This window comes from Lotus japonicus, chromosome 3 (genome assembly GCF_012489685.1).
Source record: "Lotus japonicus ecotype B-129 chromosome 3, LjGifu_v1.2".
NCBI classification, from domain to species: domain Eukaryota; kingdom Viridiplantae; phylum Streptophyta; class Magnoliopsida; order Fabales; family Fabaceae; genus Lotus; species Lotus japonicus.
The window spans coordinates 82,669,620-82,687,828 of record NC_080043.1 but is presented as its reverse complement, the minus strand read 5'-3'; the positions used below and the strand labels follow the sequence as shown (position 1 = coordinate 82,687,828).

General features: G+C 36.1%; 1 protein-coding gene across 2 annotated transcripts; it reads left to right on the top strand.

The window, feature by feature from the left end:
- Nucleotides 1-9,233: 9,233 nt before the first annotated feature.
- LOC130746503 (dihydrolipoyllysine-residue acetyltransferase component 2 of pyruvate dehydrogenase complex, mitochondrial-like) lies at nt 9,234-17,681 on the top strand. 2 transcript variants are annotated; one of them, XM_057599145.1, is made up of 19 exons: nt 9,234-9,407; nt 9,504-9,597; nt 10,361-10,437; nt 10,562-10,635; nt 10,740-10,780; nt 12,225-12,280; nt 12,359-12,433; nt 12,533-12,625; nt 14,459-14,704; nt 14,805-14,877; nt 15,040-15,137; nt 15,396-15,481; nt 15,557-15,632; nt 16,258-16,325; nt 16,411-16,477; nt 16,572-16,667; nt 16,756-16,858; nt 16,963-17,058; nt 17,154-17,681. In XM_057599145.1, exons 1-19 carry the CDS (start codon nt 9,369-9,371, stop codon nt 17,222-17,224), a joined length of 1,629 nt encoding a protein of 542 aa, XP_057455128.1. In that variant the 5' UTR covers nt 9,234-9,368; the 3' UTR covers nt 17,225-17,681. The 2 variants fall into 2 exon arrangements, with proteins under 2 accessions (XP_057455128.1, XP_057455127.1); XM_057599144.1 differs by having other exon boundaries at nt 10,737-10,780.
- Nucleotides 17,682-18,209: the final 528 nt, after the last annotated feature.

Genomic DNA, 18,209 nt, shown 5'->3' with positions numbered 1-18,209 from the left:
CTTCCTGATGCATTCCTTCAAGTAGGAGAACAGGAAATAGGGAAGGCAGATCTTCTCCTGATCTTGGATGAAGAACAACATCGCCTTCTGGTTGAAGTTGATGCAGTCTGGAGAACTGCCCTTCGGTCTCTGGTTTATGCAGTTGAGCAGAATCTTGTGCCAGATCCTGAGTTTGGGATGAAGATCCATCACCTTGTAACTCGTCTTGCCCGGTTTGAAGGTGGTGTACAGGGCCTTGTTGACTTTGTCTTTGGTGCTGGGTTTCAGCTTGGATTCCGTCAGTTGGAACCGATACCCATAAGCAGTATCTGCACCTAGCAGATTCACGAATGACTTCTCAGTGATAATGATCTTCCTGCCAAGAATGTGAGAGACCACCTGAGTGTCATCGCAGTCTGCGTGCTTCCAGAATTCCTTTACCAATTTCTCATATACCGGTCCTCGAAGTCGGTTGAAGTAGTTTCCCCAACCTTGAGCTTGGACTTCAGGACGAAGATCAAACCCATTTGCAGCCAAGTTATCGAGGTTGAATCTCCATTCTGCCAGGACTTGGAGTTTCTCAGGAGGAAATACGCAGTGAACGGCACAGCCCCGTTCTGCAATAGGAACAATCTGCTCTTGAGCTTGAACTTGTTCTTGTGCCGGGTTCTCAGAGCCCCTTTGACCCGTTGCCAAACCGACTACCATGTGAGGGAACTGAGGTGCATCTGCAGCAGATCTTCTAGTTTGTCTCACCATTTTGAAGAGGTTGAAGGTTTGAGGTAGAAGATGAAGTTTGAAGGATGAAGAGAGATCGAGAGAGAAATCAAGAAAGAGGCGGTTTTGAAAAGCAGAGAGTGCGAGAGTGAAAACCGGAAGTGAACGAGAACGTGTGTGTATAGTGGGTTTTATCAAATAACCGTTGTTGATTCAAAAAGCACTTTAAGATCAACGGTTGAAAATTAAAGGTAGATAGTAACAGTAAAATACACAATCACACACAGGAGATAAGCATATCTACACGCAATCATAACAGACTGTCACACGGGCACAAGGAATTATAAAATCTAAAACCTTTAGATCTATCAGAATAACCAAGTAATAGACACTTAGAAGACTTAGCATCAAATTTATGCAATCTATCCTCCAAAGCCAACTTCGCCTCCAGGCTTAAGTTTCAGCTCTCGGAACATACGCCTTTCTCCCGTCATGTGATGCGAGCATCCACTGTCCAGATACCATGATTGGTGTTTCAGTGGAGCTATCAAGGATATCTGCAACATAGATAATCTTGTCCTTGGGTACCCACTTTCTGGGTCCTCTTTTGTTAGTTACCCCAGAGGTTCTGATCACCTTGGGTGTCTCAACATAATATTTTAAAGGAATATTTGCATGATATTTAGTCATAGAGAAAGATCCCTTTTTAAGAGGGTTTTTAGCAATTTTAGCAGGTACAGGATCAGGCAATATGGTACCAGAGGGAACAAAGCATTCATACAAGGATTTAGCTTTAGACACAGAAGGCTCATTTCTAATTGGTTTAGAATAGCCAATGCCATGCATTCCATTTCTGCTTACGCCATAGATCATTGAAGCCATTAAGCTTCTATCCACGCTTTTAGCTAGGAATCTTTGAAAAGACTTTTCAAACTTAGATTCATTTCTACAATCAGAGGCATCACAGGCAACAATTTCTTCTAACTTAGCAATCTGGTTCTTAAGCACAGAGTTAGAATTTACCAAAGCATGATTTTCATTTTTCAAATCAGAAATAATTTTCTCATGTTCAGAAGGGGTCTTGGAGACAGCAGATAAGTTCTTTTTCAACTTTTTATGCTTAGACAATAAAGGGTTATACTTATCCATGATATCAGACAAAGCATGTTTCAGTTCAGAGGTAGAGAAAGAAGCAAATACCTCATTTTCATCGTCTGAGTTAGGATCTCCTTCTGATTCTGAGTCAGAGTCAACAGCTTCCTTTGATTCTGATCCTTTGTCTTTGACAATGGCCATGAGTCCTTGGACTTCACCATCAGAGTCAACATCCTCTGACTCTGATTCATCGAATGTCACCATCAGACTCTTCTTGGTCTTGAAGTGCTTCTTTGGCTTCTTGTCTTTCTTCAACTTTGGACAATCACTTTTGTAGTGCCCAGATTCTTTGCACTCAAAACATGTGACTTCCTTGATTGAAGACTTCTTCTGGCCTGAGGACTCATACTTTCCTCTTGCCTTTCCAGAGCCTTTGAACTTGCTCTGCCTGTGCTTCCAGATGCGGTTGAGTCTCTTGGAGATCAGAGTCAGCTCATCTTCATCAAAATCTTCTGATGCTTCTTCAGATTCTTCTTCTTTAGCTTGAAGAGCCTTTGACTTCTCAACCTTAGCCTTTTCAGATTTGGATTTCAAGGCTATGGACTTTTTCCTCAGATCTTGCATCTCTGAGCGCTTCAGCTCATGGCATTTCAAAATGCTGATGAGTTCTTCTAAACTCATATTCTCAACGTCTCTCGTGAGCTCTATTGAAGTCACCAAAGGCATCCAACTTTCAGGAAGACACCTGATGACCCTTATGACATGATCTTTTGTTGTGTAGCTCTTGTTGAGAGGTCGTATGCCAGCTACAAGCAATTGAAATCTGGAGAACATTTCTTCAATGGACTCATTTGGCTCCATGATGAAGGATTCATACTTTTGGATCAAAGACAATGCCTTTGATTCTTTGACTTTCTTGTTTCCTTCATGAGACATCTTCAGAGATTCAAAAATGCCTTTAGCAAACTCACGATCTGTAATCTTCTGGTACTCTTCATAGGAAATAGCACTTAGAAGAATTGCTCTTGCTTTGTGATGTTGTGAGTACAGCTTCTTTTGATCTGCAGTCATCTCTGACCTTGGGATCTTCTTGCCATCTGCATCAACTGGACGCTCATAGCCATCCACAATAATATCCCAGAGATCTGCATCGAAACCCAGAAAGAAACTTTCCAGTCTATCTTTCCAATATTCGAACCTTTGACCATCGAACATAGGAGGCTTTGCGTTGTAACCATCTCTTTGAGTTTCACTGGTGGTGGCAGCCATTGTTTTTCACACCGGCCCGGATCACTGAACACTGTTAGGTGTGGTAATCAGAACTTGCGCTCTGATACCAATTGAAGGTATGAAAAACGGTAGAAAGGGGGGGGGGTTTGAATAACGTTTTCAGTACAAAACTTCCACCTTAAAGATTTTGGCAAATCTTTCGAGAACTTAAGTGCTAAAGATAAGAGATAGAAAAGCACACAAGGATTTTATCCTGGTTCACTTGATAAATCACTCAAGCTACTCCAGTCCACCCGTTAAGGTGATTTCTTCCTTCTTAGAATGAAGGCAATCCACTAATCAGGTAAGAGTTACAACTGCACTTGAAACCTACAAGTGACTAACAATTACACTGACTTAGCTCACACTAAGATTCACTCTCTTAGTCTTCTCTAGGATCCGATCAACCTTGATCTCCTAAAGGAATCACCACTAAGATTCACTCTCTTAGTCTTCTCTAGGATCCGATCAACCTTGATCTCCTAAAGGAACTAAACAAACTGTTTATCAAAGAAATGTTTACAAGAGATTTGCTTCTAAAAAGCTAATTGTAAACTCAATGAATTTCAGATGAAAGAAAGCTTAGAATATTTTGAATATGTCTTGCGCGTGTGTATTTCTTTCTTTTTTTTTCTTTTTTTTTAAGTTTCTTCGCCGCTTCTTTCAATCTTCAGCCTCTATATATACTCCAAGGATTAGGGTTGAGCGTTGCATGGGAAATGCTACCGTTGGAGGGCAGTTCTGGAAAATCCAGCTTCTGCTGTGGCTGAGAACGTTAGGTAGGTCGTCAGGAAGGTACACTTGCTTTTGTACTTGGATAGCGACTTGACCTTTTAACCTAGGAGACTTCTGATCAGAGGAATACTTCATATTGGAACTTGTGAAGCCGGTTGATCAGAGTCAGAGGGAAAGCACAGATCCTCTGACCATTGTATCTTCTGATTCTGAACTCAGAGGGAAGAACATGGCCTTCAGAGTTTCTTGCTTCTGGACTTCAGAGTTTCCACTATTCAGCTTCTGGATCTTCAGAGTCTTCTACACCATCAGAACATCTGAACCTTCAGTGTTTCTTGGTTATCAGAACTTCTGGATTTTCAGAGCTTCTAGCGACTGAGTCCACATCAGAGTTTGTATAGCTTCAGAACTTCTGAAGCTTTTCCACTGTTCATACTGAACATGGTGACTGCGAAAGCGTTGCTTGGGTTACCCTTCATACACAGTGCTTCTGATTTGTGTGAGATTGAGTTGAGGTCAGAGCCTGTAAATAGCACACTCAGAAAAACACGTTAGAGTACCACAATTGTTCATATCAAAAGGTAAACTTGTAATCATCAAAACATAGAGTTGTACTACTAGATCAAAACTTGATCTTACACTAAGTTCATTTTCCTCACAAAATAAATATTTCCCTCTCAAATCTTCATCCCTACAACTCAAATTGAGATTGTGATCATGTATACATCACGTTCTAAATCAAAATTCACATTTTTAAAAATTCTAATCAAAATATAGGTAATTTACAAGATATTTCTCATTGTTACAAAGGATAAGTGCCTAAAGATCAAAAGAAAACATGGTGAATTTGGTACTTATCAAGCATAGCGAATTAACCTTGAAGCCACGAGAGCGGACGCATGAACGAACAAAGATGACACAATAAGAGACCCTTCTCATCCCCATAAGTTCAACCACAAATACTGGGACAAAGAAGATGAAGAGGACGCGTACGCCTGGCATGTTGTGTTGTCTAATGGTAGGAGTGTATATAGGGAGGGTCGGGCAGGGGCCATGCTCCCCAAGTTTTTTTTGTGTGGAATCTATAAATTTATATAGAACTTTGTTTATTCTTAATTTGGACCTCAATGAGATTTCAAGTAGGTGATAAAATCTCACTTTTTATTTAATTTCATTAATTGACGTGACACATTCTCCGTCGGTGCATCATCCTTTTTCTTGATTGGAAATGAAAACCGTTTTTAAAACAACTTTTAAAAATAGTTTGTGACTAACAATTTTTAAATTTTGTAAAACATAAAAAAAAATTCAAAAAGTTAACGAAAAAAACCCAAAAGAATTATTAAGTAATAAGTAGAATGACGGGGGATTTTTTTATATGATTAAGTTAATACTAGTGTCGTAACCCGTGCGTTGCACGGAAATTTTATGTTGTAATATTTTAATAAATAAATAAGCTATTCGTGTATAAGTCATCGGTGTAAAGATATATGAAGAGAAAAAATGAAATAAATAATTGTAATTGTATTGTGTACATCAAACATTTCCAAAAACTTTCTTAAACACTACATTTATAGTACTGGTCTGTTGTTTGCCCGCCTCATCCAGTATGCAAAGTTTAAGACCCTTTCTTGAGCGTATTCTATAGAGAGTTGTATATAACTGACCATGACTTAAGGCGGGCCTCGGAAGGAAGAGCACAAATAGTGTTTGTCCTTGACTTTTGTTTATGGTCATCGCAAAACATACTGAAATTGAAAACTGTCTTCTTCTGAATTTAATTGGAAAATTGGAATCAGAAGGAACCAATTCTATTCTTAAAATGTGCACTTTGTCATTAGCATTTGTTCCCGTGATAACAGTTGCACCAATAACACATTCACCAAAGTCATCAACAATTAACATGATTCCATTGCAAAAACCTGTTGTTTGGTCTATATTTCTCAAAAGCATGATTAGAGTACCAACTTTCAATAATAGTTTGTGGTTTGAGATTCCTTAACTTTCAGTTTCGTTCAAAATTTTGTGGTAAATCACTCACCTCAGATTTTAGAATCTTCAACAGATTGCAAGGTAGAGTTAGAGCTCAGATATTCATGTTCTGGTGCAGCTATCATGCCAAGCATCTAAGTGTTTATCATTTCAACAGCCTCCAGTGTAAGGGGTCAATATTTCTCTATCTTGAAAGAATTGCAGGTCTTTCATTTTTTGTGAAAGGTCAGGATATGCATATTTAATCAATTTGATTAATGGGTCATTACTAATTGGGATGAGCAGATCTGGCTGGATTTGAACATCATACTCTCTAGATCCGAAATTAGGATTATTGTAATTTTCAATTTTAAGAATCCAATATGCAAGCTCTTTGATTTCTTTAGCTTCATTAGCCGTCTCAGTTGCGGTTAGCTACATGTTCTTAGATAATATGACCCACTTTGTAATTCTTCCACATTGATGAAGAGTTTACAATAGCTTCCACAACTTCTTGTCTGCTTTCTCTAGTTATTACAGGAGTATTTGTCTAAAATCACCTCCAAGTATTACTACTTTTCCTCCAAAAGGTTTATGTACGTTGTCTTCATTTTTCAACCTCATTAAATCTCGGACTATTACGTTTAGAGCTTCGAAACAAAAAAATTCAACATTGGAGCTTCATCCTATATAATAAGGCTTGTTTCAAGCAGAAGCTTTGCTCGTAGACTTCCCTGTTTTATATTATATGTTGAGGTCTCTATAGCATCTGATGGAATGCAAAATTTAGAATTGAATGAGATGTTCTGCCTCCAAGTAAGAGTAATGATGCTATGCAACTGGAAGCAACATTAAGTACAATTAGTCCTCTTGATCTAAGTGACGTGGATAAAGTGTTCAAACAAAAGTATTTCTGGTTCCACCATAGCGATATAAAAAGTAGAAGCCTCTTGAGTTTGACAACACATATGTGACAACCCTCACATATACAGACTTTTGCTCAAGTGTAAGCATACTAAACAACTCTTCATATTGTATCTTTAATACATCTTTGTTATAGTTTAGTTCATCGACAATAAATCTATTGTCAAATTGTAGGACTTCAACATATTCTGGAGATGACAAAGATGGGTAATCATTTAATGACCTACCATTTCTTTGGAGAAACTTATCAATTTCAATGATACATAAATTTTTTAAATCAGAATCTACGATTTGTAGTCATGCAGGCGAGAAGGAAGACTGACTAATGATTTCTAACTGTATCGAATATAACTAATGTTGTTCACACACTTTTCATAACTATCGAGCGCAACGTGATATTCTAAACTTTTGAATTTCATTTAAATTAAATTCAAGAAATAATTATGTGATCATAGAAACATTTCATGATCTTAATAATATAACTTGAAAATATACATACTTGGATTTTGAAATGTTTTTCTTTTAGGGTGTAGAATTCCTTCTGATAAGAGAAGTCATCATGCATCCCAAACATCATTAGGTTTTGAGATTGAATTCATCATTAACATTCTTACAAAGAGTTTTCGCATTTGTTCTCCGGAAGCTAAATAAGAGACTTCTTTAATTGCATCTATATATTCTTTGTCATTTGTTAGCAACTCCAATTGATCGCATGCTTCCTTAAAAGTACCATATGTTATTCCCTTCACCGTTTGACTCTTTAATTCAGGAACGAAAGAGTGAAACCATACCAAATAGAGGAGCATCCGGTCCTTCAGATTCAAGCCAATTAGTTATATAATCAAATCTCTATTTGATCGTAGTTTGAAAAAATAAGTAAAAACTGCATAACAATATGAGAATAATACTTGACTTACTATCTTTTAAATGAAAAAAAATATATATGTACTTTCCTTTAAACGACACACCAAATTCCTTGTCTCTCTACCCTAAAAATAATCCTTGTCTCTCTTTCAATGATCTTTAAATTCGTACTGCCTTGTAGTAGTTTTACAGTGGTATTTCTTTAGTAAAAAGATTACTCTAAGATCTCATGAGTGGAAATGAAGGTCATAATTCAAGACTATTGTTACTGATTAATGAAAGGCACTGAATTATCTCATATTCTAATAATTGAAAAAGTTTGAAGAAAAGTCAAATGAACAGAGTCAGAACCCTCTCCTCACAATGCAATTTTAAATCGTGAATGAGAGGAAAAAAAGAGGATTGCTATATGCTCCGAAACAATGAGCCGTATAATCCTCCGAAAAAACATTGATGAGCCTTGCAGAATTTTTTGTTCAAGATACAACCTAATATCAGTTAATTTCTTATTGATTTTTTTTCTTTTACCAAACTTACCCCTTGAATGTTTCAGTTAAAAAAAATCAAATGTCACTTTCTTTTCTTCTCTTAGTGTTGTTTCTTTTTAGTAATTTAAATAATTATAATGTAAAAATATTGAAAATATTTGAATACTAATTTTTTATTTAATGGATAATTGATTAATTAGTTTAATTTTTATAGTGTAAAAATGTTTTACACTGACACTCAATTTTTTCTCAAGGTATTTCTAAGATTCTGAGATTATGTTAAATGGGTGGGTCTCTTTCAATAAATCATTTTTCATACGCATTGTTTAGGGATCAAATTCTGAACTAAATGCTTAAGTAGTTTAGCTATTTATCAATTGTGCAAGATTTTGTCCGAACACTAAAACTCAATTATACTACCAAGATTACCTTCCATTTTAATTAAAATAAAAATATAGTTTTTTTTTTTGAAAAGAAAATAAAAATATAGTTACTCATGTGGAAAAATCAATTAAATAATCTGAAGGTGGAATTTTTTAAAATTTGATTTTTTTTTAAAGAAAACACTGATTTCGTTTTTTCCAAAAAAGCTCAATTTTAAAATTTAAAATTTAAATTTTTTGGAAAAAGAATCTTAATAACATATGCTTCTTTTTGAAATTTAATTTTTTTTTAAAATTAATTGTATAATTAGACATTATATATAGTATTTGACCACATTTTAGTCATCCTATTTAAAAGCACCGGTATTAGGCGGTATTTAAAAAAAAAAATTCAAAAAAAAAACTGATTTCGTTTTTTTTTCTTAAAAAGCTCAATTTTAAATTTTGGAAAAGGCCACAAATATTTTGTCAAAATTACCAATTATGAAATTTTAAATTTTTCAAAAAATTAAACACTGATGTTGTTTTTTTTCTTTTCTGAAAAACCTCAATTCTAAACTTTAAAATATTGGCATTTCAAAAAAAAATTAAAATTTTGGAAAAGAGCAAAAATATTTTTTTCAAAATTACCAATTATAAAATTTTAAAAAAATTAAATAGTGATTTCGTTTTTTTTCTTCTAAAAAGCTCAATTTTAGGGTGAATAATATTAATCCCACCTCAAAATAATAATAATAATAAACGCAAAAAAGAAAGGTAAAGGTAAAAGAAATAATAAAAAAAAGGAAAAGATTAAATATTCTGGGGTGGGTTTGCTGCGGGGGTAGCTGCTGCAAGGGCCATGCCATTTCCGTTTCCATCTACTTGATCGGATCTGCCACCACCAAACCCTAACCCTCTCTTCTCCTTTCGCTCTGTAAATTCTCATCGGCGATTCCCAAAAATGGCAAACGCTTCTCATTTAATCAATCACTCCAGAAAGGTTCGTTAATCCTCATCCACCCTATTCATCTTTTTCGCGTTTCAATTTTTGTTGATTGATTCGAAACTACGTGATTTGACTACTGGTTGATTGCAGTTGAGAAATGCTTCAATCTTCCTGCACCATGAGCGTGCTCTCTTGGTTCGTTGGTTTTGCAACGATGCTCAACCCTCTATCAGCAGGAATCGCGGTACTTGCTTCGTTCGTTTCGTCTATTTCAACTCTCAACTGCAACTAATTTCACAGCAGAGTTCAATTTCTCGATGCTGAAACGTCGATTTTCATGTTTTCTAATCCATGAATGACTGTTGCAACAACGTAATCATGTTTTCAAAAACAAATGGAAAAAAGTAGAAAAAAGTATGCGTTGGGTTCACCTTGTGAAAATTGATACACTTAAACTGTATACTCTTGGACAAGAGGGGGAAAATTGCGCAAATATTTCGTTTGCGTTTGGTAGGTAGGCAATAGTTAGTTAGGTATGTTTGGATACTCGTTGGTGCCAGTACGGCGGCGTTAGCACTCACTTCAAGGCAAAAAGTTAATGAAACCCTTATTGGGATGAATGCGTTTTCAAGCCAACTCAACTGGTATCCAAACACACTTGATTGTTGGTGTTTTAAATTATTTATCCGCACATGAGTAAGAATTATAGCAACACGGGTTTTAAGGTGTGGGAATGAGGGTTGAACCTATATTATCATGTAAATTGCCTGCGGTGCTGGAATAGATTTCTTCCATTTCCGCCCTTTCCCCTCTCAAATCTCTCTCCTCATTCTACTCTTTAGTGTCGTACAAGTGTAATGATACCGAACATATGGGAGAAAATTACCGTGGACAATTTATTGTTTGCAGTGTCATAATAGGAACAGTATGATTTCAATTTTCAATGGTCCCTGATATTCCCTAAATTTCATGTCCTATATTTATAACTATAGTTGGTTATTGTTTAGATGTGCGGAGAACCCAAATACATGACTACAAGTCTTCAACAAGAAGTAGTGTCGCTGGAACATCCCCCAACTTTACTGTGAGTAGAGCTCATTTACTTGCCAGCTATATCATTAATTTTCTGCCTGTACTATCACACCTCCATTCCTTGGCTATACAGACCTGAATTCTCTTGTTCATGTAAATTTTCATTTGGTATGCAGAAGAGGAACTTCTCCATGTCCACCATGAAAAGGGGATGCATTAGTGGGTGCTTGTTCAATGGAGACATTTCAAAGTATGTTATAAAATTGTGATTTTGTTTTCCTGTATTTATCTTGCTTCAATTGGGGATTGCCAGTAACTTATTTATTTTCAATTCACTATGCCCTCCAAAAGCAGTTCAAGAGTGATGTCGAGGAGATGTTATGCATCAGCTTCAGGTACAGTTTTTTTTTTGAGCTTTTTGTTGGGTAACTCATGAGTCATGAAGGTTTTGAATATTCATTGTTGTTGATCATGTAATATATTGTTAGCAAATCTAGATAAGCTATGTTTCATTTGACATTTCATGATTATAGAGTATGGAGTAGATGAGTAGCCTAGTTAGAACATTCACTGAGTTGTTTTTCTTTGGTTTTTATGTTCAGTTGAATGTTCTGAGTTTGAGTGAACCATCCATTAATCAAATATTTGCAATGTGGGTGAGGTACTGAGGCTTCTAACCAATATGGATCCTTGAATGGATATTTATGTCTGTGTGCACTGCAGCCCTGAGACTTCTGCAGTTTGGCAAGTTGATTTTGAAACTTGACGAGTAGTCTGCAGTTTGGAAAACTGAAAAGGAAAATGTGCATTAGATACTATTAGGCTGCAATAAACCACTGCGTTTTTTGACCTATTATGTTTGTGCTGTTACTAGTTTAAATAACAAATAGGATGGAAAGTCTGATCAGTGGAATATTACAAATGTAGACTACCTGAAGCAATCTGTGATATGAGTTTCTAACTAGTCTCCTTTACCGTGGATTGAGCTAAGAGATTTTTTCAAGTGAGAGGTTCTTAACTGTTAGAAACCCAGAGAAATTAGAGAGATGTTAGAGAGAATGAGGAAATTATCATTAAGTTTAAATTCTAAGTATTGGCACACAACCTTATACAGTAAGTGTTGCCCAACTCACTAACTAGTCTGCAATCATAAGGCTGACTCACTAACACATCAAACAATACAAGTATTTGAATTATTAAACTAACACTAACAACATTAACAATATGCTAATAATTCCTTAACCTGTGCCATAGATTGTGGAGGACCTAATCTTCTAAATGCTATGTTAGGTAATATGTAGAAATTCAAGAATGATTTTATGTCTCTAACATGTCTCCTTATACATGAACTTTTTGAGCGTGAAACATGGACAATCCACACACCAGCTTTAAGAATAGAGTGGAAATAACCATGCTCCTGAACACATGGTAATAGGTGTTCCAGCATCATGTCAAAGTCCAACTCTCCTGAAACCTTAAGCTTTTTGGTGGAGTTACAACTCTCTGATATGGCAGGGCTAAATGTAAAATGTTCTTTTAAGTTGTGAACAAAATGAAAACCTTTCACTCTGCACTGCTGTTTATGCTGCTCTATTACGTTGTTTGGAACTTTTTATCTGCCCTTACATGGAGATGCTACACACTTGATTAGTTGTTACCTAAAAACAGTTGTTTGGGTAAGAATTGATATTTTTCCATTTGTTACCTTGATCCTAAACTTTTCTTTAAGCACTCTTTCTTCCTTTTTTTAAATAAAGAAAATAGTAATTTATGAGAATATCAATATAAATGATAGCGAACTTATTGATTTCATCCTCAACACTGGTGAATATCTTTCAGATCTCCCCCCTCACCAGGAAATTGGAATGCCTTCTCTCTCGCCTACAATGACAGAGGTTTCTACTTTTCTTAAGCTTATGAGATTGTCATATAGTGGGTTATGATTTCTACTCACTTGTTTCCACGCTATGCAGGGTAACATTGCTAGATGGTTGAAGAAAGAAGGTGATAAAGTTTCTCCTGGTGAAGTGCTCTGTGAAGTTGAAACTGTATGGTTCTTGTACCAGAGACAAACTTGGCACATCAAGTATCACTGTTAAAGTTCTTATGTGAACAATGACATCTAAATTGTCTCATTTCTTATGAAGGATAAAGCTACGGTGGAAATGGAATGCATGGAGGAAGGTTATCTTGCCAAGATAGTTCGTGGGGATGGGGATAAAGAAATTCAAGTTGGTGAGGTATTTGGTTTCTTCTTCCTCCCCCTTCTCTCTTCTTTGAAAAGGCTTTTGATTAGTGTTGGCTTAATTGCACTTTTGGTCCCCCACTTTATTCAATCGTGTGATTTTGGTCCTTAACAAAAATAATTAGCACTTTGCGTCCCCCACGTTAACTTCTGTTTGCACTTTTAGTTTTCCGTCCACTTCCATCCAAAAACTAACAGAATATTCCTTAAAAAATTAATTTAAAAACTTTTCCTAATCTTCATCTTCTTTCTTCATCCAAAGAAAACAAACCCAGATTCTCCACACCTTTCTCCAGAAAATAAAAGCCAAACCTTTATCCTTTCAATTTTCCATACATTATCATCTTCTCATTCTCATTCTCTTTACTCTCGATGCCACCACCCCTTCCTCTCTCCACGTTGGTGCCAAGATTCTGCTTGTCTGATCATGGAGAATGGAAGATCTGGGGTTATGGGTTTTTTGCTTCTCCAATCCTTCTCCGATCTGGATTCATGGAGAAGGGACAATCTGGATCGTAGATCCAACCATACCCTTCGAAACCCTTCAATCTGGATCGCAGAGCCAACCAAAGCCTCCTCCACCGCATCTTTTTCAAGCTCGACAAGCTCCTGATGTGAAATGGATGGAGATGAGAAAGAGATGGAAGAGAAATGTTTCATTTTTAAGGTTAAGATAAGGGTGATGACGGATTAACAGAGAGAAGAGAGATTTATGGTTGAAGATATGGGTTTGCCGGATTTATGGTTGTGTTGTGGGTTATTGGGGTTTGAAGATATGGGTTTGCTGGAATTGTAAGTGTGTTATGTTCTTATGATTTGAAGATGATGGGGTTGTGTTGGAATGAACCTTAATTTGGGGCTGAAGGTCAATGAATTTTGGAATGAGTTTTAGAAAGAACACATGGTTTGTTGGATTTGAATCATAATCATGGCTGCTCATCTTGCAATACAGATGACTACATATTAGAATGATAGTAAGTAGGATCTTGTGCATAGGTAGGGGTGGGAGAATTCGTGGTGGGATTTGGATGATGATAAGGTTGTTGGTCATTCAAGGCTTCTGATTGGAAATTAGAGATAAAAGATTTATTTTTTGAATTTTTCTGGATTTTGGGTTTGAAGATGATAGATGAAGAAGATGAAGATCATATTTTTATTAGTTTTTTACTTTTAATTAATTTTTTAAAGATTAAAAGTTAGTTTTTAAACAGAAGTTGGACGGAAAACCAAAAGTGCAACCGAAAGTTAACGTGGGGGACGTAAAGTGCTAATTATTTTTGTTAAGGACCAAAATCACACAATTGAATAAAGTGGGGGACCAAAAGTGCAATTAAGCCATTAGTGTTTATAAGAATTCTAGAGAGAGAGGGATGGGGATAAAGAAATTCAAGTTGGTGAGGTATTTGGTTTCTTCTTCCTCCCCCTTCTCTCTTCTTTGAAAAGGCTTTTGATTAGTGTTTATTAGAATTCTAGAGAGAGAGTGAGAGAGTAGATTTGAGACAAATTCAGTTGTTCTGTATTGTTACACTGCATGAGCTACATTTATAGCATGTGCTTAGCTTCTATGTGAAGCTACCAGAAGCTGTAAGTGCCTGACTTAGAGTGCAAAGCAACTAATTAACTGTAAGTAACTGTAGGGGAAATAGGGGCTGCTGTCTAAGCCTACTGCATGCTATCGAATGCAATCTAGAGTCTAGAATAATACAAAGATTACAATCTGAAACATGTCTATCAGTGTTCCTCATTTTGAATGCACAATTTTCTTCCCTATGCACTTTAAACTCTTCTGTCATATGAAAGCTATTAACATGAAGAGTTTCTTTGACAGATAATTGCAATAACTGTTGAAGATGAGGGTGATATTGCGAAGTTTAAAGATTACCAAGCTTCTGCATCTGAACCTAGTGCTCCCCCTGCCAAAGAAACATCTGCCCCACCTCCACCAAAGAAAGAGGTGGTTGAGGAGCCTGCCCGAGAACCTGAGCCAAAGGTTTCCAAACCCAGTGCGGCACCTTCATCTGGAGATCGCATATTTGCTAGTCCTCTTGCTAGAAAGTTGGCTGAAGAGAAAAATGTCAGTTACTAATACTAAATACCTTGGTGGAATGTCTTGATGTGAAATAACTAAATTAAGACATTTTAATGACATTAATGTGTGTCCCTCTCCAATGCAGATACCCATCTCTAGCATTAAAGGAACAGGACCTGACGGCCTCATTGTAAAGGGTGACATTGATGATTACCTGGGTATTACTTTTTGTCTTGCTGTATTCTGTACATACTCAAGTGGAACAAATTATTTATTGTTAGAAAAGTCATCTGTTCTACCTCTCATGGTAGCTCTAGTATATCCTGTTTTACTTGGCTGATTGGATTGATTACATTAAACCTTTTTTACCTCTGATGCAGCTTCTGGTGCTAAAGAAGTTTCAGCACCCTCAAAGGCCAAGGTTACAACTGATGCAGCATTGGATTATACTGACATTCCTGTCTCTCAGATTAGGAAGGTAGTTTATCACATCAATCAAAGACCATTTGTTTCTGAAAATTTTATTGGTTGATACTTGTGTTTCACACATCCATTTTTTAGTACCATGTCACACCTGATCACAATTTTTTGTGAACAAGAGTTCACATGCTTCTTGGTACTCTTTCTCGTCATTATTGGCATATTTTATTTTGTGCTGTTCTGATAATAACCTTGTGAAAGGCTGAAAGCACAAGTTATAGTTTTTACCAGAAACTAAACTCTACATTTCTGACAGGTCACAGCTTCACGTCTATTATTATCCAAACAAACTATTCCTCATTACTATTTAACAGTAGATACATGTGTTGACAAACTCATGAGGTGAGTTTCTCTATTGTCAATAGGTTTACCTGTTAGTACAAATATTTTTTGACAATTGGAACCCCGTATCTACAGTTTACGGACCCAACTTAATTCGTTGCAAGAATCTTCTGGTGGGGCTCGCATATCAGTTAATGACCTTGTAATCAAGGTATTAGACCTTTCTCTGACCAAAATATCTGAGCTTGTTACTTGCATATCTTCTTCCATTCATCCATGTTTTGGATGTTGATTAGGTTCTTAGTAAGTAGATTAGAAATATCATATTTAATGAAAATACATATGGAATGCTATGACTGCTTAGATCACCTTGAAAATGACTTTTCACTTGTTTGTTGTTAACATGGAACAAAATGTCAGTGTTGCTTTTGGTGGACCTTCCACTCAAAGAACACTGCTGTGTAACTTTTTACCAAATTATGGAACATGTAGGCTATTTTATATCTTTTTTTCCTTACTGCTTATGGATTCAGAGAACTCCATGAGTTTCAGGCTAAAACCATTCAAAGAGCAGTTCATTAGTTTGTGTACATATTGTCAGCAGAAAAGCTAGGTTTCAACTTGAAAGTGGCTATCATCTATTTTTAAAAAGCTGTATTCAATTTAGTGAAATTGATTTTCGCCTAATACTGTTAGTGTGTTAGCCAAGTTGCAATTTTAGCTCAAAACGCGTGACTCACAAGTCACTGAAATACTTTTTTTGGCTTGAACCATCAATTCTGTGGAGGAAGGTTGAGACATACATATTAAATTATATGCGTACTTTTTTTTTTCAGGCTGCTGCTTTGGCGCTCCGCAAAGTTCCTCAGTGTAACAGTTCGTGGACAAATGAATATATTCGCCAGTAAGTTAACAATTTTTTCTAGGTATTACGGTATTGCTATCAAATTTGTGAATTGCCTTAAATGTAACATTTGTTTTTTGTGCAGGTATCATAATGTGAATGTCAATGTTGCAGTACAGACTGATAATGGACTCTTTGTTCCAGTCATCAGGGTGCGTGAGGGCCTCTTTCTAATTTTTCAAAGATATTTATGGTCTTAGTTCCAATTGTAGGTTCTAAATTGACTTTGTGTTTATATATTTGCAGGATGCAGACAAGAAAGGCCTCTCGGCAATAGGTGAAGAGGTCAAACAGTTGGCCAAGAAAGCCAGAGAAAACAGCTTGAAACCCCAAGATTATGAGGTTACTGAATTTCATCATTATTGCTATTCATTTATGAATGATGACCCCTTGCACTGGCTTATGATTTTTGGGTTCATACACATTGCAGGGAGGTACATTTACTGTGTCTAACTTGGGAGGGCCATTTGGTGTCAAACAATTTTGTGCGATCATCAATCCTCCTCAAGCTGGCATTCTTGCAGTTGGATCCGGTGAGAAGAATTTAGCCTTTAACCTTCGTTTCTTTTATTAACTGCAGTCATTCTTCCTATTCTCTTGATTTCAATTCCCTGCTTTTCGTTTTTTACATGAGCAGCTGAGAGGAGGGTCATCCCGGGTTCTGGTGCTGAAGAATTCAAGTTTGCTTCCTTCATGTCTGTGACCCTCAGCTGTGATCATCGTGTAATAGATGGTAATCATTGTTCATCTGCTGCCGCTGCTTGTTATTCTTATTTTTTATGATTAAAAATTAAGCTTGTTCTGTTTACACTTAATTGTTCTGTTCAGGTGCAATTGGCGCAGAATGGTTAAAAGCATTCAAAGGCTATATAGAAAACCCAGAATCCATGTTGTTGTAGAGAAGTAAATAGAAAGCTGCCATGACGTACTCAATTCCTTAAAAGTGATATTGCAGGCTGAGGATGAGGTTTGTTCATCTGGGTATTTCCATGTTTCCCATTTGGGATTGATTGATTGTATCCCTGACCAATTTTTGATTGATGTCTTCAATCCCTGAAAAATAAATTTTGCAGATTTGAAATTCTTTAATAAGCGAGGGTAGATTCGGCATTTTATTTTAAACCCTGAAATTGTGTTCTTCCAAGAGAATGCTACCCCTTAAATCGGGCAGATGAGCATTTGATATTTTTCTGTTAGATGGTGTGAAGAATTGCAAGAATGTTTACTTTTCTGCCATCCTCACACCTTCCTTCTGTTAATATTGTTAGCTGTGGTTTGATTGGGCAGCTGAGTTTAAGCCCCTATCAAAAATGCTTGTATGATGGCGTTATATCAGGATATTGGCTGATTCAAACATACGACTATATGTGGATAATTTGAGACTTGCAATTAATATCATGTCTAATTAATAAAATATGAATTTAGTCTAATTATTTATATCAAGTGAACAACGTGGATTAGAAGTCATTAACTCAAGAATTCATAGTTATGTAATCCTTTTGGAGTTAGTCTCGGTAACCAGTTATCAATTTAACTGATTACTTAATTGATTCCAGAAGATGTATATTAGTATATATCCATCAAGTCAGACTGCAAATTATAGTGTCCTTATTTAAAGGTTGTGAGGAATTGTTTTTCTAACACATGTTGTCGTTAAGTTATGTGGGTCTTCTCTCTATAAAATAGACTCAAATAAATCAACTCTAATAACTTGTCAAACTTCCACACACGTGATTCATAAACTTATAATTTATGTCTATCATGGTCCTCCTAACCTAAGTGCATTTCTTTTAGGTTGGGTTAACTACAAATTGTTCTACTCCATATTATTATGTATATATTAAGTTTACAGATAGATTGTTATTGTTAAATTTCTCCCAATAA